We start from the raw sequence: 26,326 nt of genomic DNA, 5'->3' as shown, positions 1-26,326 counted from the left end.
CAATTCCATTGTCAAGGTTCATTTTGAGACGCTGGGAATAATTCACAGTGGTACTGTGACAAACAAGTACTTGTGAAACAACCATTTCTTGTCCTCTCTGGTGTTAAAAGAGAGCTTAAGTGTTTTTTTTCTTTACATTCCATTGAACTTTATCTCCATCTTCACAAACGCTACTAGGTTTATTGCTGTGAAGTCTTACTTAGGACAAAAAAAACCCCACAAACTAAAACATGTTTCTTGCTCCATTTTAAAATATTAACTCCTCTATTCAGCTTCCTTTTCTTAAAAGCAGAAACATAATTTAAAGTGAATAACTTCTCAAAATGTAGACAAGGAAGCAAGGACAACCTTCCTGAAAAAGCAAATTAATAGAAAGGATGGGACTTTATACAGTCCTATGGTTGTCGACTGATGTCACCCCATACTTCTGAAAGCAAGGATAAACCATTTATTAATATTTTACTAAGCTCACAACTAAGCCATGTTTAGTAGGTTTTGAGATTCTCCTGCAAGATAAGCATTTTACTCATACACCATTTTAACGACATTAACCTTTATTATTTCCAATAGTGCATCAAAACTAGGTGGCTGCTACATGGGGTCTCACACAAAGATCCTTGTCTGCCATGCCACTGAGTTCCAAGGATGAGACCCAACTTCTTGCCAAGGATCCAAGCTCCTCTTGCCTGCTCTGAGACTGGCCTCACTTCCCCTGCCCCAATTACAGCAGGAACTCTAATGGAACACAATAACTTTGCTGCCCAGATCCATCACAGCACACGAGCACTTCCAAAAGGTTTCCCTCTTTGCAGTTATAATAATTCTGTTCCCCAGCCCATAATAAAAACTTCTGAAAATAATCAAGGAAAAAAAAAAATCATCCTCTTTTCTGAGTTCAAAATGATTTTGCAATGGAATTTTGGTTTTGTTATGTGGGTTTTGGGGGGAGGAAGGAGGTGATGGTCTTTCAATTAATGTGAATGTGAGTCTTTCCGGAGCAAGCAAAATGTGTAAGGAATGCAGAACGGAGCCCTTGAGGTATTTGGGGGATGGTGAGGGAACAAAATTAAAAGTGGCTGAGGTGCCTCTGTTAGAACCATCTACTTTGTACGCACATGAACATTTACTCATTAAAGATTCATAAGAACTTTATAGTTTTAATGCACATGTGGCCAGTGTTACAGTTCAGTACCCAGAACTCTTAAAAAGGAAACAAAAGAAAAAAAACAAAAAAACAAAAGACCAAAAAAACAGAACAAAAAAACGGAAAGAAGATACTTTATTTTTTTAAACTGACTTTCTTTTCAAGGGAGATAGAAACCTCCTTTTTAAACACCAAAGCACAGTTGCTGCAAAAGCCCATCATCCTAAGAAAGGCCTGAACAAATGAAAACCAAATCAATATTTCTGTTGTAATTCATATTCACAATCACTGCCCTTTTCCTGCTTCTGCATTCCTGCATTTTCTAGCCCCAAAAAGGGATGAAATCATGTCCCTTTTTAACAATTAGCAAGATGTCTATGAGGAGCACCTTGAATGGCTCCTTAGCTACAAAGGATAATAAGGCAGAAAAATTGAGAAAAGAATTAGGGAAGGGAAAGAATAGCCCTCTCTGTATTAAGTTGAAGGCTTGAACATGAAAATCTCAGCTTTGGACTTCTGTAGGTCAGTTCAGGATCTCACAACTTCAGCAGGATCTACTCACTGTTTAAGAATTCATTGATTTTTTTCCTTTACGATCAGTTTTTCTGGTGCAGGTTATACTCCAGATTTGCTAGAGGCTACTGTATTTTGAAGGTGGAGACATCTCTTTCGGAGCAGGCATAACAAGGATGTCTCAGAAACTGGGTGATGTTGGCATCTCCCATTCTATTACTTTATTTTCACTGGAAAGGTGAAGGGCTTTTTGCTGCTCTTTTCTTTTTCATTTTCTTCTGTGGTCAGAAAGACCCACTTGACTTTCCAGGCATTCTTATATCTCTCCCTTTGCCTGGCCAAAACCACAGATTTTTACACAGAAGACAGGCAGCCATCAGAAAACCCTCAGCAAACGACCTACCCAAGCTGGTATCAGACTGAGGGAGGACTGACATACATGTATTAGTATGTAAGACACCTCTGGCATAGTTGTGCAAAAGAAATGTTTTGCAATGAAGCAGCAAATTGTGTAAGCTTTATCCTGCAGAGGAATTACAGGTTTTAGTTTGATTTTTTTGCCCCCAAGACACTCCTAAATAATTTTTTCCAATACGGCCCAGATCATTAACTCATTGCCAATTTCCCCCTAAGGTGCCCTGCAATGTGTAGCTGAAGAATGTTATTTTTAAGCAATGTGAATTATTCCTTTTTCCTCCTCACTGTGAGGAGCACGTGACTCCCTCTGCAGGATCCACCAGCCATTCCAGGGATAAGGAACATAAAACATTCACTTAAACACAGGTGTCCACCAGAGCCCTCAGCCAGGCCTAGTCAGCCCTGACAAGTAACACCACATGCCTGATGGCTTGAGCAGGTCAGAACAATGAATTTTCCTCCTTTTTCAGCACCTCTTTGGTACTCTCTACCTTCCCTGTGGAAGCACCACCATCCCAGCACTTGGTCACAGGTATCCTGTATTTGGATCTTCCCTGCTCATATCCACTGTGGTACCAACAGACATTTTCCAACCCTGCTTTCTCCACCTGGATTTTTATTTAATTTCATACTCCATTTTTCCTTCTCCTACATTCATCTTCTTTTTTACCATTTCCAATAATCTTTTTTAGAAGCAGGGAGCTTAGCCAGGAGCTGTAAGTGTTATTATTACATCCACAAAGATCACCTTCCTCTCCAGCTCAGCTGAGCACACCCGGTTCCCTCAGACTGGTTAATGGGCTGCTTGGCTCAGTGCTGTGACACTCCAGTGCAGCTGAGAAGCTCAGAAGGTATTGCTCTGCAAACCCTGATAAAATAGGCAGTCTTCCTAGACATTCATTTCTAACTCTGTCAAGCTTATTATAATAAATCCAAAGCTAGTGTCCCTTTATTAGTAAAATATCTCATGTTCTCTGTTTGACTTTCATTCCTCAGAACTGTTTGTCAAGAAAGTTCTCTATATTATCCTTAGATAATTACCTCACTATTGGCCTCAACAAGATAGAACATTTTTTTTACCAAATGGCCACATGTGTGCCATGTCAGACTTAGTTAGAGATTAATAATGGGTACTATGAATCTGCCAACAAATTTTCACACTCATAGAATCTCACAGCTACATTGAGATTGACCATACACATTAAATATCAGTCTCAAAAGCATCCAACTTAGCAGCAACAGGGAAGACAGGCAAAATGCAAATTGGACCAATTTAAGTTTGTTTAATAATGCACCTCAAACTCTGACTCAATATAAGCTTACTTTGCTTCATATTCTACTCTATTATAAAGTATTCCACAGGATTATACAAAATTTATTGACATGTTTATGCCCACATCTAATGTGTGCAAAGACCATCAAGTTGACAGCTATACAGAAGCATTCTGGAAACAGTAAGAGCAGTGCCATTATGACACCTGGATTTCTGAGAAAAAAAGGGAGCATATTTGATATTTGTCAGTATCAGGTATTTGATACACCACCATTAGGAAAATGTCTGGATTCTTAATGGTGACATTCTATAGCCTACAGCCATGGTAACCTTAAAACATTATTTCTTAACAATCTTTTAACAAGTAAAATAAATATGAAAAGGCAGATAATTCTACAGTCCAATTATCATTTTTTTCTCTCAGCTAATGCATAGTATTTTTCAATTCATTCTGCTAAAATCACCTAATCCAACTTCCTTGTAGTAGTAAAATAATTATTTTAGCAATTAATGCTTGTATTGCTCAGCTCTAATAGGTCATTCAGAACTGAAACAGAAACTTTTGTCATTCCATAAGACCAAAATCTGACATGCAATGCTATTTTATATTTCTGTTTTTTACCTTTCTGTTCTCATTTTTATAAATCTTAAGAATAATTATTTTTGGCCTGATTGGCTACATTCAAAGTTTTTATACTTGTGCAAAATTACCCTTTTTTAAGTGACACTAAGATGTTAGCATTTCAGGTGAAACTTTTTTTATTGTTTTATATTTAGTTCACTGTACAGCTTTTAGAAACTCACTTTTAGGCATACTAAGCCACTGATTTGTAACTCCATCATCATGAACACAGAACTGGTAATCAGAATTCTCATACTCAGTCCCCAATGAATGCAGTTAGAATTCTTCCATCCATGATTTCATTCACTTGGACTATGTTAATTATGGTCCTGAGCCCTGTAAATATCTTTGAACTCCTTTCTTTCACTTTCTTTATCCACATGAATCTAGCAAGGTACTGCAATAGAGACTTTTACTGGGAATTTTCACAGTTTATATATCATACACACACAAATAATGTCCCAAGTGCACTTTGTTTAAAAACTTGCATCTCAGCCAAATGGAAACAAGATTACTGAACTGTGCAAGACCCCATCTGAAACAGGGACAAATTTCTGCCAGATTTCAAGTCTGAATATTTCAAATCTTAACGTAAGTGTTCAGGGATGAGAGGGGAATGGATGTAAATCCCAATTTCGCATGATTTCTTTAAAATCTTGGCCAAAGCACATTTGTCCACAGAAAGGGCCCATCTGCTTTTTAACTAACTTCTATAAGAAGTTAACCCCTGGCTTAACCTAAAATGAATCACGCAATAACCAAAAGATCTGATAAAACTATTCACACCAGAGATTAAAACCACAGAATTAGAACAAATCTGTACTAAGCTCTAAGAAGAGATTTCTGCTTATGGCAAGAAAAAAAAAAAACACAAAATAAACTTTCAACCTTTTAAGTGTTTCATTGGAGAAATAAGTCCACATTTTAGAAGATTTTAAAGAAAATTTTTGTACAAATAATCTTTATGATGCTACATTTGCCTGAAGTGGCAACACTACTATTTTAATGACAATATCTATTCCATCCTATGAAAATAAAATATACAATTCTATCAAACAGCCATAAAAATAGGGCATAAAACATATTTAGAAAGTTCTGTGGTGCAGCAAATAGATCATTTTTCCTCAAAAAAAAATTTACAACCTGTACTGATCTTTCAACCAAGAAAACCAAGAATGAATACTCAGATTTATTATGGTACAAATTATCTAAAAAAAAAAGAAAAAAAGAAAAGTAATCCAAAAGTATAGGAGATGTGTAGAAACTGAACTGCTGAGCATTATTCCAAGCAAAAATCATGCAGATCAAATGAATCCTGATGTACATTTTGCTGATGAAAATCATGTTATACCAAGAATAGACTGGACTCCAGAGAAGCTTCTTCAGGATTAAAAAAGTGATAATTCTTTGGGTCTGGCAACAGTTAATCAATTTCACTATGACAATCACTAATTAAACATTACCTGCAAACAACCTGGAAACAGGCAGCCCAAATCATCAGGGGGTGGTGAATGTACAGGGATATTTTCCTTGGCAGAACTGTAACCTTCCTGTGCAAGGCATGCAAAGCTCAAATCGCTTCCTTTGCCTCTGTCTCAGAGTAGAGAAGAGAGCAAAGAGGGGACAGAGGATAAAGACCTGCAGCAGGGCCTCATATTTTGTTTCTATCACTCTTCTCTTAGACTGTTCCCTGAACTCCTTTCTGTGATGTGGTTAGGATGAAAAACCAAGAAGCAAGGCAGTCACATTCAATCTAATTGCATAAAGTCTTCTTCAAAGTACTTTAAGGTACTTATAGGTACACTTCAGTATAACAGTACTAACACCTAGAAATTGTTTTCAGCAATATAATAAAATTAAATAAATATATGTTTAGGAAGATACAAGCAAATAAGCCCGAAAAATAAAGCTTACGCAATCCCAAATTTAACATACAAAAAATGCACAAAATAGCTGACATGCAAAAGAGAAAGGTCAGTAAAGAACAAAACCAAATTGCTTTGCCTTTTAGCACTGGAGGATGTAGATAGCTGGCTGGGTAATTGGCTGATTGACTGTTCTGCTAACTTTCTGGGTGAGTGGTGGAGCAGTGAGGCTGCTTTCCTTCAGGCTCACTGCTGGCATATTGGCACTGATATTATACATACTTGCACATGCGCTCTCTCTTTTAATTTCTCTGAACCCGTACTCTCTGTCACACACAGGAGCCTGAAAATTCAGTGGGAAATGAAAGGTAATTGCATGCAGAACCAACACTGCCAAACTGCCAGTATTGTTCTGATCTATCAGTTAATTTTTATGTTAATTTGTCCTAGCAACCGATATAAACAGTGCACTTGTGTAACTCTAAGTTAGAAATCTACTACTATCTCAATATTGAAACAAGAGAAACACCATTTCTAGTTTGCCTCCAGCCTGATTGAAGCAGGAAAGTGAACAGCAGCTGCTCTCACAGTTTACTTTTCTAACATTAGCCCAGTACTGAAGTTTGACAGTAAAATCTCTAACTAGTATAAAAGGTTCATTCAGTCATTCTGCAAGACCAGTAATACTGTGCATGATCCCATCTGCTTTTTGCTGGCTCACCACACTTCATTAGGGTTTGTTTTTCAAATATCATCTTTTAAATGTTGAACTACACAATTACTTTATAGGTCATTAGAAAAGCTTTGGATTCCAAAAATGTGCATTTCATGGAAATCTGACTGAGGATCACAAAATAGTGTAAATGTTGTTTATGCTTCCCAGCAATTTTGTAAATAGTAAGTTTTCTTTAAACCCACTTAATGAAAACAGTATCCACATCTGCTTTTAGATACAACTAACATACCAAGAAAATGGGGCAATCAATGGGTCTTCATAGTGTACCACCAGTGGCTTAAACAGCACACTACAGCAACATATGCAAAAACTCTAAAACATTCAAGCATTTAAATAAATAAATAGAAATCACACAGCTAATGCTCTACAGTTCATTAAAAATGCTAGGGTTTTAGCCAACTGAACCTCAACCTCACTATGACACACCAAGTATTAGAAGAAATTAATTCCCCAGGTTCATTTAGCAAAAGAAAGCCTGGCACAGCCCAAGTTCCATGAGCTGTAGCAGAGCAGCAACAATGCCATACCTGTACCAGCTTTTGTGTAAGTTGGCCTGAGCCCAGAGCCCCGAGGGTTCACGCTTGCTGCTGGCGTGTGCTCAGCTCCATGTGTCCAGCACACAGCCTTCATAAATTATGCCTCTACATTCTTTGTAGGCATCAGGCTGAGTTTCATTTCCCAGCCTGCACCTACTTTTTTTTTCCCTAAAATGCCTGCTAATGAAATTGCTGCTCAGTGGCATACTGTATTTTCTCCAGAGACACTGGCTGCTCCTGTGAAAAAGAGATGAACATTGGGGAACAGCACCTCTGTAACAACATGGGGACGCAGCAGAGCCACAAGTGCTGCTGAGAGACATTAGGTGGGCTGAAGAAATGGAACTTGGCTTAGCTCACCTTTGTGGGCAATAAATCCTCGTTCTTTTATTAAAGAATTGTCAAATGAAAAAGCTTTTACAGATTTGTGGGAGAAGTGGACCAAAAGTCATTAGATTACACAGGCAAGTATAGAGTTGTTTAAAAGAATCATGCACAACTGCTTTTTTAATCAGCAAAGACCTTTAAAGTAGTTATCAGCACTGTACTATCAGGAACTGCTATTTAGATGCTCCTACTAAAAGCACAAAAATTATTCAGTTTTCTTTAACCTAAAATAAACTCGGGTTACACAACACCAAAACATGATGTATACTAAACATATTGTTTAGTCCATACACTAGAATATTATAATTTATTTTCTATTAATATTGTAGAAATTAAATCATACAGCTTGTCCCTTTGAGACAGGGAAATCATAGAGATACTCTTGGATCCAATACTGCTGTATGTTAAAGGACTTATTAGAATTTAAATTACTATTTTGTACTGTTTTAATGTCTTCACAGCATGCACCACAACAGCTCCTCTGCAGCTATTACACTGTACATTGGCCACATCAATTAGCAGAAATGCACATTATATATTATTGACCTATTTAATGCCTAGTACATTTTTCCACAGTCTATCTTTTCTTCCTAAAGTGCACTCAGAACACAAACCATGAGTTAGTTCTGCCAAGAAAGCCACAGATCTGTGCACTTACTGCAAGAACACTGTGCACAGAGACATAGGTCTGAATCCAGGGTCCCCCTGTTAAAACTGAACTCAGGCACACCTGGGCACACACAGGAACACTTGGCACACTCTTGCACACCCAGGCACGCCACTCACACTCGCTCACACTCTTTTGTTCTGTGTTTTTCCTTTCATTGCCACTGCTTATCAAAGATTTGAACAAGGCAAGTAGAAAGGTAGGAAATTAATGAATGAAGGAGAAGTTATGTCAGAGCTATTAGCTAAGATGAATTTTCTCATCTTACAATAATACAGAGTCTGAATACATGAGCAGATAGCTCTATGAAACCAGGGAGCAGCTGTTGTGCAATAACATAGTCAATGGGGAAAAATGAGTGAAATATCTCCTTTCTGTTCCAAGTGAAAGACATTTAATTTGACTTACACAAATAAAATACAAAGTAATCATCACAGACTGCTACACAAACACCTGAATGCAAGGAAATCAGGAGAGGAGACCTGTAACAAAATGTCTGTATTTTACCCTCTGTGCAGATGGCTGAGCTTACAAAAAAAAGGGAAAAAAAAAAAAAAAAGAGTTCAATTTACTGAATTCTCAGTTCTCAAGAGGGCAAAAAGAAAAGGAACACCCCCACTCATCCAGCACTCAACCTGAAAACAGGGACAACAAAAATAAAAATAGGATGGAAAGTAGGAATCAATTCAACGTCCTCAGCAGGAAGCTTTAAATTTTCACTGGGATTTTTTAAGTAACCGTTTGGTCAGTGCTGGCTTGTTATGCAAGAGCAGAGAAAGCAGCTTTGTACAGACTTCCTAAGCCCTAAAGTCACAGTGAATTTCCCAAGGATATTTATTTACTGCATGCAAAGGGGTGCAGAGGGGCCTTTTCTATACTCAACTGTATCAGTTTTACAACATGAACATCATTTCTGAATGCTAAACTAAGCTGAAATTGTACTTATCCAAGCATTCAATTAACTGGATTAAAATCAACTTTTTAGACTATAAAGAGATTACATTGCCATTGTGTATAAAATAAATCTTTGCGGATAATAATCTTACTTTTAGATACTTCAGGAATTGTGCCCATAATTTTTTTAAAGATATGTACAATTCATGGTTACTTTCATGATGTCACTAAGAGATTATCATATTTTTGGCTTGCTAGATGATCAAAGTGAGTATTACATCACTGTTTATAAATAGTGAACCCTACAAAGAGAAAAGGATTAGTACACATTAAAGGATAACAATACTATAAAATCATATGGCTAAAAATAGGCTACGAGTACATTTAGATCATAGATGAGAAAAAGTAGAAATAAACATTTGGAGCAGCCTTAAAATATTTGTTCAGTTTGATATTGTTTATGCATGAATATAACTTACTAGAGATAGAAACTGCAGATTGTGACATGAATTTTTGCATACCCAGAGCTGAATCCTCCCCAGGCATCTTCCAGGACCAGCAACATTTATTTATTTATTTATTGTTTGATGCAGAGCATGGTTTCAGGAGTTTCCTCTGCTCCTCCTGTTTTGCTAAAACAGGCTAAATGAGGGTGTATTTGATAGTTTAAACTGGTGACCTGCTCTAGTCCAGTACTGAAGAGTCAGTACCTGTGTTGGTGCACCTTGCTGGCACAGTCATGGCTAAGGGAACTGTCAGAATGGCTGATGAGGATTTATTGGTTACAGTGGCAAAGACACGTAAAAATAAAGCAAAAAACCCGATCTGTGTTCCAGTACAATTTCTTCTTTTGTGCCTGTAAGACCAGGCTGGCTGCAACCCATTCTGGTCTTACATTCCTAAATATTTTTGTAAGTTCACATAACTCTGTACAGTAGGAAAGCTTAATACAGTATTTGAAGTTCACTCAAATGGGAGAATTGTCCCTGGTGAGGCACTCGCACTTCTCAGAAATACCTAAAAGCAATTAATGGCACAAAAAGGAAAAAAGCATCAAATTCTCAATTTAGCTGCTGACATAGTACATAAAACACCGTTTTGTTCTGAACACAATGTACTTTACACTGCCCTTTCAGCTGAAAAGCATGTCTTTAAGGTCTTTAAAAAAGTATTAACTTACTTTGCATGAACAAACAAATGGGAATACTGAATGCAAAAAAAAAAAAAAAAGGTAAAACACAATTGGTGAAAGCAATAAATGTACCATGTGTCTGAGTACATACGTTAGCTGTAAAGCTTTCTTTCATTGGCCATTAATTGCAGCATCATGACAGAAGTGTTACAGTTATGGCTGAGGGTATGCTTTTTAATAAATTTGGCTTTCACAGGCACCTACAGGTAACATTTTTCCTGATTTAATATCTTTCATATTTTTCATAGATAGAGATTAATTGACTTTAAGAGATTCAAGTTGCCCCTTTGGCAGTTTCCTGGGTTATAAAGGCATGGTAAATACATTTTACTTCTGCTTCAACAAGTTTCTTGCATTATGCTAACTCAAGTGGCTTGTTTTTAACTTAAACGACTTATTTTTATCAGATAAATCTCATTACCATTGCACATTGCAATTTTATTTCATTTTTTCAAGTTAACAAGCAAACAAAAATATCCATTTTATTTCAGCACAATGTTTCTCTCTGTATTCTCCTCAGCAAAACACTTTCAAAAGCAGCACATAGTGGAATTTTGTAATTCTTTTTTTTTTTCACAGAATATGTGCATAGCTCAGACTATACAAACATCCTCTATAGCTCTCCCAGTCACTTTCCATTTCAAGAACGAGGCAATTTGTGTTAACACAAGACAGCTTATCATGTGCTAAGTCTGCATGCAATTTTCTCGTGAGAACAACCATTTTGTACCTACTTGACACATGCAGCACTACACTACACCCAACTAATCAATTCTGTCTATATTAAGAAGTGGGGAGAAAAACTGCCCACAGCTGTTATATTACATCAGCTTTACTAACTACTTCAGACAACTCATTTTGGGGATTTTTTTTTTCTTTAAACTAAACTGGCATAAACCATAGCCCTTCTTTCCATTCCTTTTCAATTCCACTTTTTTTTTTTTTTGCCTTGTCAGAGATTATTGGTGAAGCACAAGCACCCAGAGAACAAGCCGTGCTTTCTGCAGAAATCCCCACAAGTTTGGAGGGCAGCAAGCTCCCAGGGTCATTGGTACCCTTGGAGCATTTTCAGACCAGCATGAGATGAATGAGAAATAGCATGTTTTCATCTGAGATCTCCCAGCCTTGTCTACAGACATGCGCTTTTGGCAGACAATAACTTATATACACAGGGAGTTTTGTCCTTATAAGTAAGCAATTGAGAAATGTCTGTCAATTGGTATCAAGTCAGAAGTGGAAACAAAAAGTTATCAGTAGGGCCCAGAAAACTCTCTGGGAGGGAAGGATTGAGTTTGGAGCTTGTCTTTGGATCCTCAGTTACCCAACACCACCATGATGTTGAGATGTCCCTAGTCAGAACTTGAGGCGTCTCACGTTTTATGTATGGATACTACCAGGTGAGGCAACTTACTGGTCTTCTTGACAGTTAACATGTTAAAGACCACATTGCATCTGAATACAACTAATATACAGTATTTTCTGGAGTTTGAGAAGGTTATTCCACCAATAGCCTACAGCTGAGGAATCAAAACCACATACTGAATAAAAGGATTCAGCTACCAATTCACCTCACAGTTCCCGACACAAGACATGCTCAGTTGTTGATGAACTAACACTAATTTTTATCAGGTTGGCTTCCCAGAACGCTTCTTTCTGACTTCATACAAACTGCCCTAAGACCACATTTCTGTTTTTCCTACTGTTTCAACAGTCTGTGCTTCTTTATAGAAACACAGCTTGCACCATTCCTAAATGGTATACTTTAGCTTTGTCAATCAAAAAAGATTCTATATTTTGTGACTATAAAGCAGTTTCAATGAAACACTGGTGCCTATGATAAAAATGGTCCTGTGAAACTGCTGTGTCCCCTGCTGAACATTTTTATTTTGCCATGCTCACCTTTTCAACAGAAATCTGTTTTGCAAACAGTTACACTCAAAAGTCCATCAGTGCAGCCTGGCAAACCACTGACATCTGAAACACTGCTGCTATGCCACGTCTGTGCCAGCAGCTGGCAATTTTGTGCCCAAGCTGAAAGCACAGCTCCATGTCAGAAGCAGAGGAGGGCGATCTCAGCAGTGCATTCAGAATGACACAAGTCCTGTCACCCCACGAGCAGCACCTGCGAGGGAAGGCAGCACTGAGCAGCTCTCAGACCTCACTACATTAAATACTACCCATGCTGTTTCCAGGGGGAAACAAATATACCACAGAAACAGACAAATTAATGTGGCAGTTTAGCAGGCAAACGAACAACAGGCTTAAGGTATAGAGAGAAGATGAAAATCACACTTGGTTCTGGGCTCTTGTACCAGGAACAATGGGATTGATTTACTAACCTGTTTTTCAGAGCTAATTATTGCTATTTTTAAACAGCACTGTAATATGCCCAAGAAAACACCCTCTTTTTCTAAAATTACTGCTGTTTTTTGCACATTACAGCATAGCAACTCCATAGCAATAGACATACAGGTTATTTTCTTGTTGTCTCATCCTGTGAAATATAATGTATGTGACACATAATAGTCTGTATTGTGACTTTGCACTGGTAAATAACAAATGAATAGAGGAAAAAGATGCATTACCTTTCTGTCACACTGCATTACAAGTGCTTTGATAGATACTTCATGCTTGTAAGACTTACCGTACATACAACCTGTTAGAAAGAGGGTAGTGTAATTTTACTTTTAATTTCCAACTCCTCTGTTTCTGACAGTCATATTAAGAACAGCAAAAGTTTTACAATTCCTGATAGAATGCTACATCATTCTTTGATACTGCACACTAGAACATAATGGATTCTGGCGCTTAGAGTTTGGGGAGGTTGCTTTTTTGGTTGGCGGTTTTCCTTTAATTTGCTTTTAGGGAGGCCATTGTCAAAAAATACTCAGTTTTTGCACTAATAAATTAGTAACTTACTGTTATTCATAGAACAGAATAAAGAGATACATTAAGGACCACAGAATAAAAAGGAAAAAGCAATTTTTAATTAAGTTTGCCCAGTTTGACTTGTGACATTGATGTTTCTCCTTCTCTGGTTTCTCAAAATTTATATGCAATGATAGCAAATTAGATACTCTCCTCCTGTGCAATTCATTAAAACACTGCCTGCAGCAAAATTATACTTACTTTGAAAAGCAATTTACCCTATACTCCTTCAACTACAGCAAGGAGAAACAAGTCCAGATCCATGACATTTTCCAATAGTTCCTTAGGTCTGCTGTTGCCTCTTCTGTCTTTACCTGCTTATGGGCAGGTATTTTCAACAAGCATCAGTAATCTCTATCTGCACTTTTGTACTTGTGCCCATTAAGGTTTCTTCCCACTCAGGGCAGGAATGTACAAAAATGACTTCACATAAGGTAGAAATGTAAAATAAATGGCATTATACAAACACCAATGTACTTTTTCTTGCTTTCTCTTTCCTGATCACCTGAGATCTCTCAGTATCACTGAATTTGGAGATATTAAATAAGGAGTACAGATAAAAAACAGAGGTAGAGAAAGACCAAGTGACGAGACAAAAACGAAATGAAAATTTTTAAAAACACTAAAATGCGACAATCCTTGATTTCCAATCACTTCTCTCAAATAAAAGCCTTGTCATTCAAAGATTTTCTTCTTTCTAAAGATTGTCTTGTTTAACATCAACATATAAATATTGTATTACCTAACAATTATGTATTTGCTGCAGTATGCATAAAATTATCTATTTATACAAAGTCCTTTATGATGAATAAGAATTGTTTTCAAGTAAAAGACATAGAAGCTAAAAAGTTGTATTTTTAATTGAATGCAATGCCTGAAATATATCACCTTATCTTTCCCATCAGATAATGACAAATGAGACCTGTCAATAAATAAATGAATAAGGCTGGGTAAAAAACTTTGTTCAACTTAAATAGTCAGTTAGAAATAATTAGATAATTCTACTTAATTAAGTGATAAGGGAAACTTTGCATTGTAGCATTAAATTTTATTTGAAATTACTAAATTTGTGGTTTTGAATGATTTACAAGATATAATTCAAATATTGTAAATGTTAATGAGGAACTCTTGTTTGATGCTAAAAAAAAACCCTGACAGTGAGGAACTGAAGGTACTCTGGTGCTATGAGGATCATTTTCCTATCTCCTTTCAGTCTCATATCAGGCTCATACCATTCTCACCAATCCATACCATTAATATTTTTAAATATTAAAATTATTTTATAGAAAATGTATTTTGCAGAAATAAATTGATTTTATGGAAAAAATGCTCCTTTTTTGACACACATTTAATTATTTTTTACTAATTCAGTAATGCATTACAATCTTCATTGACAGGTACATGAAGTCAGATATTTAAAGAGCACATTCATATAAGTGAACATCTCTATCTTCTGTCTGTACCAGAATATATCTGACATTGGCATTATGGAGTAACATGACCAAAATTATCACAATGACAAAGAACCAAGCAACAAAGAGAGGCAAAATCCCTGGGCTGCAGCCACCACAAAGATGGACTGGTGTAAGGAAATGCAGGAGTCCTAGGATGGGTAAGGCATCTGGTTCTCATCCAGAGACACGATAAAAAAACAAAACAGAGAAAAAGTTTACAGCAGCCGGCCATGACATTTACTACCAATGATAAAATGAGATGGCTAAGGAGGTGTGTGTATTACACTCTGAAGAATACAGCCCAATTCACTAGCTTAACACTCATCTTCTTGTTAGAAATTCCTTTTCTCCATGCTCTAGGATGAACCTTAAAAACCATTCATTTCACTAGAATAGAAGCTATTCTAATTTTAGGTGATAAATTATTATTATATGCATAACTATTTTCTTTCCTCTTTCTGATCTGTCCACTGCCAAATTCACTGGGCTTGTTTTTCCTTCAGCACTTGTAAAGCCCTTTATCTCCCAAGTATCTCCAGCCCTCCAAACCAATTATCTGCAATAGACATGTCTCTGAATGAAAAGGTACCTTCACTTCAGTAATTCAGGGATTTTCAGAACTTTGTTTTTTAAGCTCAGTATTTACAAGTGCCTTTGTACAGACCATACTGCAAACATATCTATCAATTGCTATCAACCTGCCAGCTACATTAGCTGTGTTAAGCACTGACAAAGGGAAATCTCCTGCCTCATGCAAACACTGGCATCATCACAATTTAAAAGAAAAACCCTTCCTCTGACACTGAAACCAAAAGGGTAACTCAAAGTTCAATGACTGCCAAGAGGAACATGAATTACCTTCAGCATATTTTAGAGTACAGGCACAAAGCAGAGTCTTGCTCCTGGAGAAAAATCATTCCCCATAACTATTCCCATCCTTCTGCATCTAGCAGAATATGATCAATCACTTCAAACAGTAATGCAGCATAATGAGCTTTTGTAAACAATTGCAAGCCAACACAGTAAAAAAATTTACATGTAAAACTGCTTGGAATTCCTCAGGTGTCCTAGACATATTACTAAACAAGAAAAAATAATGGTTGCAGGATCTGTACTTTTGTTCTTTGAGAATAAAGAAATAACTTGTTTGCTATCATTATTAACTGGACCTAGAAAATTTACTAAATCCATGCAGAATTTCAAATGCAAGAAAAAGTTGCAAGACAACTTTTGATGCTTGAGAGTTTATTTCTCAATATTTCTCCAAATACAACAACCTGATAAAATGGAATAGTTTTATTCATACTATGACTATTTACACAACAAACAGCCCTAAGAAACAGATTTTTAGATTGCCCTTCACTTGAATACTATCACAGCATTTCTCTAAACACTCAGTTCAGTGGCATTTGAGGTCTCCAAGCTTATAAATTTATTTTCTGCTAAAAGTGATTGCACAAAGTTAGGGGCACAGTCCTCAGCTGCAAGATCTTCAAGGGAAAAAAAAAGCCAAAAATGTTGCACAGCTGGATCCTGGCTGTCAGTCAGAAATATTGTGAGTTCATAATAACCAGTATTTTTCTATTTTTACAACAATCCAAAAAAGAACACATTCTAAATTTAATCTATGAAGTTTCTACCTTTAAAGACGTCATACACAATGTGTTGAAAGTATAATTGTTAACAGTTTCTTTGAGCAAATTTCCAATTCTTCACAGTACCTACAAAGAACATCTGTTTCTTCATGTGTGTGCGTGCATATGCACATTTCAAATGTATGGGCAGGGAAAAAATGAAGAAGACAGTAATTTAGAAAATGTGAATTGCATGTTAAAAATGTCAAACCTTCACGTTTTACACTTCCATCACTTGAATTTTGCTAAAGAAAATCTAAATATCAAATTTTTTTAACAACTGCTTAACAGCATGTTTTTCCTATGGTCTAATTTTTTATGCTTGTCTTTTTATTCCTTTTCATCCCTCAACTTAGTGTGTTATTAGTTCTGTTACACCAAAACACATAGCTGCAGAATGTCCCACTGAAATCTATTGGAAGCAGCTTTTAGGCCTGCCTGATAATAACTGAGGACAACATGTGGCTGTGCAGCACTGACATGTGAGTGGAACTTGATTGTACAGCAGCACTTAATAAAACTACACACAATCCAAGTGAGGCCTGGTAGAGTAAGACATGTATAGTGCTAAAAAAATAAAACAAAAAATAAACTCATTGCTAAATTCTTACAGATACTTGAATACTATTTTTCTTTGTCTAGAAAATGTAACAAAGCAAGTTTCTGTAAAACAGTCACTGCTGCTTATTAGTGCCTGGCATGTTTTCTTCTGGCTCAACTGGGAAAAATATGTGTAATCTTGCTTAGTGATCTTTCATCCTGATTTCCCAAGGAAACTGCTTATGCAACTACGGTCTGTTTGTGTATGTTTCTTTATTTGTATTTGCTGGTTCCCTCCCAATAGCTTCTGAACCCGTCAGAGGTTCAGTCACTGGGACAAAGGAGCAACAGTCTCAGAGGTATAATGCTCCTATAAACCTAATGAAAAAGTCCATTTGGTTATGAAAGAGAGAGAGAGAGAGCAACCTCATAGACCCACTTCTGAAAATCCCAAGTGCACATTCAATCCCAGAGCACCAGGAGCCCACGGCAGGGAAGCCACGAAAGGAGGGATAACGTGGGGAGAGAGCTCAGGGCAGGGCTGTCCAGGCAACTGTGGTGCAGTGCTGCTGTGCAAAGTAAGAAAATTAGCACTGTGGATAATAGCTGCAGGACATTCTGTTTTGCACCAGCTGGCACCAGGATGAGGGCAAAATATTTCTTTTCCTAGTCTGGCTCTTGGCTTTAGGTCCAGCACAGCTGGAGCACCTGGCCCAATCACCTCAGTCTTTGTCCCCAGAAGCATCCCATGGGCTATGGCTGGCCAAACATCCTCAGGCATAAAATGCCTTGCCACAGCTGGCACTAATGCTCTCACTGCTGCACACTGAGGGGGATGGCAATGCTTCACAGCAGCATCCATACCCCACACTGCCGTGACAAGGCATCTGCAAGCAGCTTGGTAACCTGCACTAGCCTATGATTCTTTGGGTAACAGCATATTCAACCCCATGTTGAGAAAATAAAAATAAATAAATAAAAATAATTCCTAAAGAAGGAAACTGTCAGATTTTCCCATGTAATATATTCCGATTTATGCAATAATTCCACCGCCAAATCACATAGAAAATTCAGTTGTTCAGATCCCTCCAAATATTTCACTAAACAAGAGTTTTCAGGTTGCTGAAACTTACTTGAAAGGGCTACTTCACTTTCATTTTCCTTTCTTTTATGGTACCTAGAGCATAAGTAAAACTTATTTAAATCTCTGTTATAACTCCTGCTGTTCTGGGAAGGCAGAACACTGACTGCAGACAGGGAAGGCACTGAAACTGAAATCATTACAAGCTGTCAAGTCTTTGCCCTCAGCTTCAGATCCAAACTGAATTCTCAGCCTCCTGAATGTGAAGCTAGCCATCTCCACAGGGTGTATCACAGAAATAGGTTCAAGGTGTGCATTCTCATTTAAAAAATTTATGGCCTGTAGATCTCCTCTGGTTAAATTCCACATGGCTCTTCATATTTTAACAAACAATTCCTTTACCACACTTGCTTCAAAAAAAGCTTATTTATAGTCTTACCTACACTTCTGATTTATTCCAACTCAAGGACCATATAACTGGACAGCATATAATATCTGTATAAAATAAAAGTTTGCAGAAAACTTTTGTTCTCTCACAGTATTAAAGTTATGATCTTCACATCTAAATGCCTCTGGTCTCTACAGTGTAAACTCAGTGGCACAGGGGCACATCACAATCCAGATGCCATGTCACATTTGTGAGCCAACCTTTCCAAACCAGCATATGGCAATTTCTTAATTTCAGAAAACTGTAACTATGGAAAGGTATTCCCACCTCTACAGATCACTCATGAGTCACTGTGCATACACATACATAAAATTGAAAGTGCAACCTTGTGAGTCAGTGTTTTTCAAAGCATTTTTACAAAATGCCCAGTAAAAATACCAGTATTTCATACATGCCTTTTGATCATTATTTTAATGGACATTATTGCATTTCATTTTTAATATTAATGGATTATTATTAAATGTAATACTATCCTTAAATTATTAAACAGGAAGTAACTGCTTCCCTAAACATATTTTTCCCTGGTTTGTTGGCTCTATCCTCTGAAAATGTAGTATCATGTTTCCTACAGCAGCAGCACAGTTTGAGAAAATCTGCAATGCTAACCTTGTTATTCTTGTTATGGTTGAAAAAAATCTCAATTTTCTGAAAAAACATTTGAAAAAAATAATCCAGGTTAATATTAGAATTCTACAATAGCCTTAGTTTTAGGGAAATCAATTTTGTCTTACTCAGAATGGACAGTTAAGGGGTAAATAACTTTTTTTGATTTGCTTGATAGAATGAGAGCCCCCCTTTGAGACAACTGCTCAGTGAGGGACCTCACTTGTGTAACATGCTCTTGAGAAATCACCAGAACTTGAGAAGACTGACACTTCTGTAATCTAATTCCTGTTGTGACATGCATTGAAAAACAAAATAATAGGGGGAAAGTTGTCACTCACTTATTGGAGTAGTGCTTCAAACCATTCTTTACCCAAAAAGAGAGTTTAAGCACTCCAGAACAGGGAAGAGCCAGAATATACAAGTCATTCAATTCCACCTGAAATTTTACTTCTCTATTCTTTTCCAGTTTGACATTGAATGATTTCATTTTCCATGTAATCTTACACTCTTCTAGCTCATGATCTCATGGTAACCATAAAAAAAAACCAAAAAACCTGACTTACACAATTCTTTCCTCTATGACACTCACATTACTTTTTCTTCTGAACAGGACCACAAGGAGTGTAAAGCCAAATTAAGTGAGTAATTCTTAACTCCAGTACACCCATGTTCCTAAGCACCTAATCTTGTAAACTTAACATTATTTTAAGGGAAGCTGGATTTCCCTGCCACAGTCCTTCCTTTCAGGCAAGGAACGGAAGCTCTTGGTCCGTTTTGATAAGTCATGAACATCAGCAGCTGTTGCTGCCACAGCTCTCCATGTTGAGCACCTGAAGTACTGCTCTGAATCAGGTTCTGTCCAAAAGGCAAAGCTGGGAAACCTTTGTCCAAGAACTGGGAGCACTCATCCAGCTGTAATTCATTCACACTCACCTCCTAATAGGCTATTCCAGCTGTTCTCGCCCCTGCAGCTGAAACTGGGATTTCACAGATATTGATAAGAAGCATATGGGCCCTGAGTGGCCCCAAATGAAACAGAAACAGAGCAGCTGAATCATGGGAATGTCATCACTTGAATTCCAGTCTTCAATTCATGGACCACTCATGGATTTTGTATTAACACCATAGACAAACAGAATTATAAACAGAGAAGATGATATTCATTTTGTCTGTACTGTTGTGAAAAATCAGTACAGGAAAATAGAATGGTTTGGATTGTTATGGTACGTGAGGTTAGACACTTAAGGCAGTTTTTCTGTTTTCTCACTGCTCTTAGTTTTGTTTGTAATGTCTTCTCAGGCTCAAGTATTTCTCTCACTATTTAACTAATAAAATTCTTAAAACCACACACTCAGTATAATTCTCCAATGTAAATTAAGCATTAAGAAAACCTCAGAGGAAATGTTTTCCTTTAGTTCTAAACACTACATTAATTGCATTTACTTCCATTATATGAGAATTTAACTTACTAATTTCCCTTGCAATAAATTTGTAATTCTATTCTGTGTTCTAAATTGTTTTTGTTTCATCTAAAATATTTGTAGACTTTTTTTACAAACCTCATATCACTGTTAATCCTAATATTAAATAATAATAGTTAGTTAAGAATACCTCACTCTCCATTCCAGACTACTTAATATTCCATATAATTTAATAGATTGATGAAAGTATTTGACACAACTATAACTGTATGCAGAGACAATGTAATGCTACTCAGCAGAAATGTTCTGAAAGTCACTTTACCCAAATCCTTCAAAGGGATCACTGTAGACCTTGAAATAAGTTGTTTATTTTTAAACCACATTTAGGACACTCAAACAACTCAGTATGGTATACTTACCCACTTTGTTCCACAACCATGAACAGCATGCATATCACACATATCTATAGTAAAAAATATTAGCTAAGCTTGATTTTAATACATAATTTCTTTGCATATGGAAATATTCACGCCCCATACAATACATTCATGCATTCATGAATGTAGCAACAATTTTATATCAATACTTCTACATAACAAAGCTACTCTTACAAAGCAGTATAAGGGTAATTTAGCTTAAGCTGCAGGAGATACTGTAAGATAGGCATGACATAATTTCTCATTTTAGATGTACCGGTACCAGAAGTTGCCTATAGATATACAAAATAGTCCTTTAGGCTTGTTCACAATCATTCTCAAATGACTGACCTATATATACAGAAAGTATTGTTATTATAGTGTAGCGATTACTACTTATTTATTTCCTTTGAAGTTTCCAAATATTTTCTTCCTAACTCATTAGCTGTTCCTGAGCTCCTCTTCCCCCTTCAAACACTGGCTTGAAATACATGGCCATGGAGCTTTATCAGTCATTGTTTGCTCCTGTGATAAATGCTAAGCTGTTGATATAATATAGAAAAAAATTAAAATTATATAGATCTGAAATAAAAATATTGGAGACCAGCGAGTTAAATAACCCAAACTACATGTCAGGTATATTAGTGTTACCATTACATATAGCAGTCTTTGCTGTCATAGTGCACATAGTGTAGTACAAGGGCTTTGACTGGGTGTTTATTTTAGTTCCAAATTGATGGCAGTGCTTTCCTGCATGTTCCACGTCCATCCTCATGCACTCATTTTTATGCTGTTTCTTAACCTGATGGCTGCCTAGAAACTCTACTGTGCTATGCAGCTCAGAACATCTCAGCTTCCTTATCTGTCGTTTGCCTCTATATTTAAAGTACAAAGACTTTTAATTGAAGGTGGAGCAAGGCTGATCAGTTACTCACAGTCTCTCCAGGGACCTCAGCCCGAAGAAAGAGCCATTCTTCAACCCCAAGATCTTGTTGTTACTCAGAATCCTACAAGAAGTCAGGAAACAATCTGGTTAATAGAACATGATAATTCCACTGATCTAAAACATGTAATTATCGTAAGTGACTGCTCTGTAAAATACTAATCACAAAATTCACCACTTCATTTGCATTTTCCCATCTTAGCCATAAATAAAAATTACCATTTCCCAAAGTGTGTGGTTTCTTCTTTATTAAATAAAAGCACTGTCAATAAATATGTCAAGAAAGAATTTTGACTCCAGCTTGAAAATTCTAACACTGCTAAATGCCCACACTTCACTCGTAGATTCTAAATTAACACTGAGGTACTTGTTGCTCTGCAAAAAGGCTGGTAAAGCAAAAGACATGTTAAAAACTATTCCAGTAGATTGGAGGACAATAAAATCACTTTGCAGTGGCTGCTGTAGCAGGGAGGTACGAGCCATCATATCATGGATAGCTCACACATACAGACAAAGTATTTCATTTTCTATAGGAGAGACAAACAAAAACAGACATGTCCAAAAATGTTTTCCTGTTGCAACCTCTGCATAGTAGAAATTCAGTAATTAAACTATGCCTGTCCCATCAAGCACCACCACCATCACACAGCTGCAAACTGGCCCTGCATGCAGGCCATGGAAAAAGTTGTTTATTCTTCATCTTTATGTTAAGGTACTGTGTATTTCACAAGTGATCCTTTCTAGCTTAGTGATTTTCCATCACTGTTCCCAGCTATTTCAGAAGCAATACGATATGAATATGCACTTATTCTGAAGATGTTACCCCTTAAAAACTTTTCAATATGCAAAAGAAATGGTTTGTTTTAGAAGCTGGAGAAACTGGGTTTTTAGTCTAATGATTATGCAATGTGCATAGAAAACATTTCTCTGAAAAAATCTAATTCCAACTGCCTGAGAAATGAGTCTTTTAATGTAACATTTACAATAAATTATACTTCTCTAGTGCACAAAAGTACATTTCAAAATAAGATAAGCAGTTTGCAATAAGATAGAAGACAAAAAAAATTCAAAAGAAATTTTATATTCTTAACTAGAAAACTAAACTAACTAAAATTTTTGATCAATTTTATTTTTTAGTAAAGTTTTAAAACAATCTGTTACACAAGACAAGATAGTCTTGCTCTTAGCACTTGCCACTGTATATGAACAGTAAGTTCTTTGCCCCAACAAACCAACCACATAAAATCCCACTTCTAGGTGCAAATGTAACAACACTGACCCAACAGGGAAAAAAAAAAATACTAATGTAGCAAAGTTAAAATACTGCAATGTTATTAAGATCTGGAGATTTCTGCCGATCTAAAATTCATCAATAAATGCATATTTTGATGTGAGTTGATGTGAGCCATCTACATGGAGGAGAGAGAGGATCAGACCTGACCTGCCCTACACTATGTGCTTGTCAATGTGTGTGTGCAGCAGCATCACTCCTCACCCAGAGCCAGACAGTGGCACCCACAAATGGCAATTTGGCATCGACCATGGCCCATACACCCATGCATCTGAAAGCACGCAGAACCCTCAGCTTGCAACAAAAATTAAATATGCTCCAATATACACACAGTTTATTTCCATCAACTAAGAAACTCCACATGTCACAAGTTCCTCCTCCTACTTCTCAGATTAAAAATTGTATGTATGATAATATTATTTATCTAAGTTACCAAGTCTTCTTCACCATTTTAGGAATACATTTTAGCAGTGACATGATGAAAGACTTGTTTAAAATTCAAACTATCTAAAGTAGAAAATGTAAATATATGAAATGCTCTAGTGTTTTATTTTCAGTCTTCTATTACTTTATTATTTTATTCAACCTGTCATCTGAGGCTGCACAGAACTGGAGTTAGACATGAAAAAATGAGGACTCAAAATTAAAATTGGCTAGGCTTGTAAAGACTAACATAAACTAGTCCACTTCACACTGGGTCACTTTTTTAATATGCCTTGTTACAGAGAGACCATCTTTGAGGTCTGTAACGATGACATTAGATACAAAGACTATATTTCGACCACTCTGAATAATCTGATTTGCAAAGATACATGATTTCAAAACTCATAGCTAGCTTAGATACAAGTATTTCTGTCTTGAAAAAAAATTTTATTGTGACAGTTTTTTTTCCAGCCTTCTATTCATTCTGCCCAGAAAGAGAGGCCGGTCTGAACCTTGCTGGCACTCCAGGAAAATGCAGCACAAATCAGGCAGTCTCCTACCCTACCTCCACGTCCTGTTCTGCACAGCCCTACACACAGAATGAAACCAGCATCATTATCCCACACAAGCCAAATGCCTATTAATTAAAGAGAACTATCAAACCAGCAATAAATCACGAGATTAAGCAGATCATTTAGTTCATAAATGAAATACTCAGTAAACACAGCTCGTGATTCTTCAATAATGCTATCTCCTTCATTTTTGGGAAAGATAAGCTGTCTTGAAAAATGTGACACCACAAAATTTAAAAAAAAACACCAACAAAACTTAGCTATGTAGATTTGAGTTCCTAAATGAAGCCCTTCAAATCTTTATACCAGAGTTTCACAGAGACTTTCACACAGAGATCAGGTTTCAAAAATTAAGTTTCCTTTAGGGTTTCCTCTTCTCTACGGCGCCAACTTAAATTCAAGTTTTATAAACAAAGTAATACGGGTATCATAGTTAAAATATGATTCTTTTTCTGTTCAGAAATGCAGCTTTAGAGAATCCTAACATTCCAGTACGGTCCCTAAGGAAAACAACATCCTCTCTGACAATTCATACAAGTTATCTTCATTTCATTGAGCTGGGTGGTACTGCTCCATGGGAAGAATCCACCTGTTTTTAATTAGTTTTAGTGATGTACAAGAACTTGCAACAGGCTGCTATCAAGAAGGATTTGGTTTGCACCAAAGATCAATTCTGTGAATAAAATGAACAACTTCACCAGCAAACACAAATCCCATTTATTTTCATACAATAATAAATCACTTACTAAACTTTCAATGCAACTTGTAACATCCTTCCCTTCTGAGAATATTTGCTGTGGGGATGAGGATGGAAGGAAGGAAAGTTTCAGTTACAATGTTCAAAATCCTAACAGAAAAATGAGGCTAAACTACAGAAAATGAAAATTGTTTGAAAATAATTAATGCCAGGAAAAATTGTGGCTCTTACTCTTGATGCTCAAATTACACTGAATGATTTTTGTACATTATTTCTTTAGACAAGTAACAGACTGGATATGAAATGTGTCAAGTACGGCCAAAATAGGGAAGTTTCTCTTTTCCTGTGAATACAGTCATCTCCTTACAGGGAAATGCTTCTAATTAAAGACCTGCAGAAATTTTGCAGTGATAAGCATCCTTTTCCTGTACTTACAGATGCAACGGTCTGGTGAATAAGCACATTTTTAAAAAGTGTTAGTCATGTATTTTATTTTGGAAAGCTAATAACAAATTTATAACTGTCAGATCTAACAGAAACTGACTCATTCTAATCAAACTCCAAATAGAGGTTGCATTTTTTAAAAATAAACCAACACCATGCACCCACTTCTCACATTTTATCTATCCATAGCATTTTCACTTGGTTGCCTTTTGGGATTTTTTTTTCTGATGTGTTAGTGAATCACAGTGATGAATCTCACTATACACTGCAACTAGGCAGCTGGTTTAAATAATTATCAGTTTCTAGCCATGTGCTAAGAATCTCACATTTTAAATATTTTATTCCAGCAGAAGAAACACTATGAAAAATGAGCACACTTTATTTCAATGATCATATTTTCCAAAACCAAAATCTACTTCAAGTAGGTTTTTTTATTTGGTTTGGGTTTTGGGGGGGTTTTGGGCTGGTTGATTGGTTGGTTTGGGGGTTGTTTTTTTTTGTGATGGCAGTGGGTTTTTTCCTTTCATTTATTTTTTGGTTTTGTTAAGAAAGAAGTTTCCCAGAGAAGCCTTCTAATAAGCATTTATTTTAAAGCAGCTTGCAAACTTTCTTCACACAATATATTAACGACTTAAGCCCAAGCAACTGAAAATCCAAATCAAGGTAATTTCAGTCCCAGCTCTGACAGGATACAACTAAACTAGTGCTGGGGAGCAATTTACCTGTCAGTACCACTCTGCTGATCAGACATGTTATGAACCACGTTGTTACTGCAGTTGACCCTCTGAAATGTTATGTCCCTGCTACTCCCTCTCCCAAGACACTCTGGGGGACAGTCTACCCCAGGGAGGTTGCTCAGAAGACATTAACACCAGCTCTGTCCTTTGCTGGCCCTGTGGAGCCCTCCAGCACTGCTCCTGTCCTGAAGGGATATCATTCAAACACCCTCTCTCGACTTGCACTGACATCCTAAAGCATTTAATCCATGCACAGAGTTTCTGGCACAAATGCACTTCCCCAGGGGGCTGCAGCACAGGCTGAACACAATTTCATCCACCCTGCACTGCAAACAAACCAACCAACCAACTCACCACACACCAGGACCAAAATCATGCCAAGGAGATGCTAACAATGGAGAAGCATGGGCAGTCCATGAGCCATTGCTTCCACTCTCTCCTGGAC

General features: G+C 36.8%; 1 protein-coding gene across 1 annotated transcript in view; it reads right to left on the bottom strand.

Annotated features, from left to right (window-relative positions):
• Window positions 1-26,326, bottom strand: part of LOC132076152 (adhesion G protein-coupled receptor A3-like) — a 252,558-nt gene that overhangs the window by 189,502 nt on the left and 36,730 nt on the right. The window contains exon 2 of the mRNA XM_059477084.1: window positions 21,710-21,781. Within this exon, the coding sequence (XP_059333067.1) occupies window positions 21,710-21,781 (72 nt within the window). The remainder of the gene's footprint in view (window positions 1-21,709; window positions 21,782-26,326) is intronic.

The sequence above is a fragment of the Ammospiza nelsoni genome, chromosome 8, assembly GCF_027579445.1.
Source record: "Ammospiza nelsoni isolate bAmmNel1 chromosome 8, bAmmNel1.pri, whole genome shotgun sequence".
NCBI lineage: Eukaryota > Metazoa > Chordata > Aves > Passeriformes > Passerellidae > Ammospiza > Ammospiza nelsoni.
Note: the sequence above shows the minus strand (reverse complement) of the source record. Positions and strands in the feature narration are given on the sequence as shown.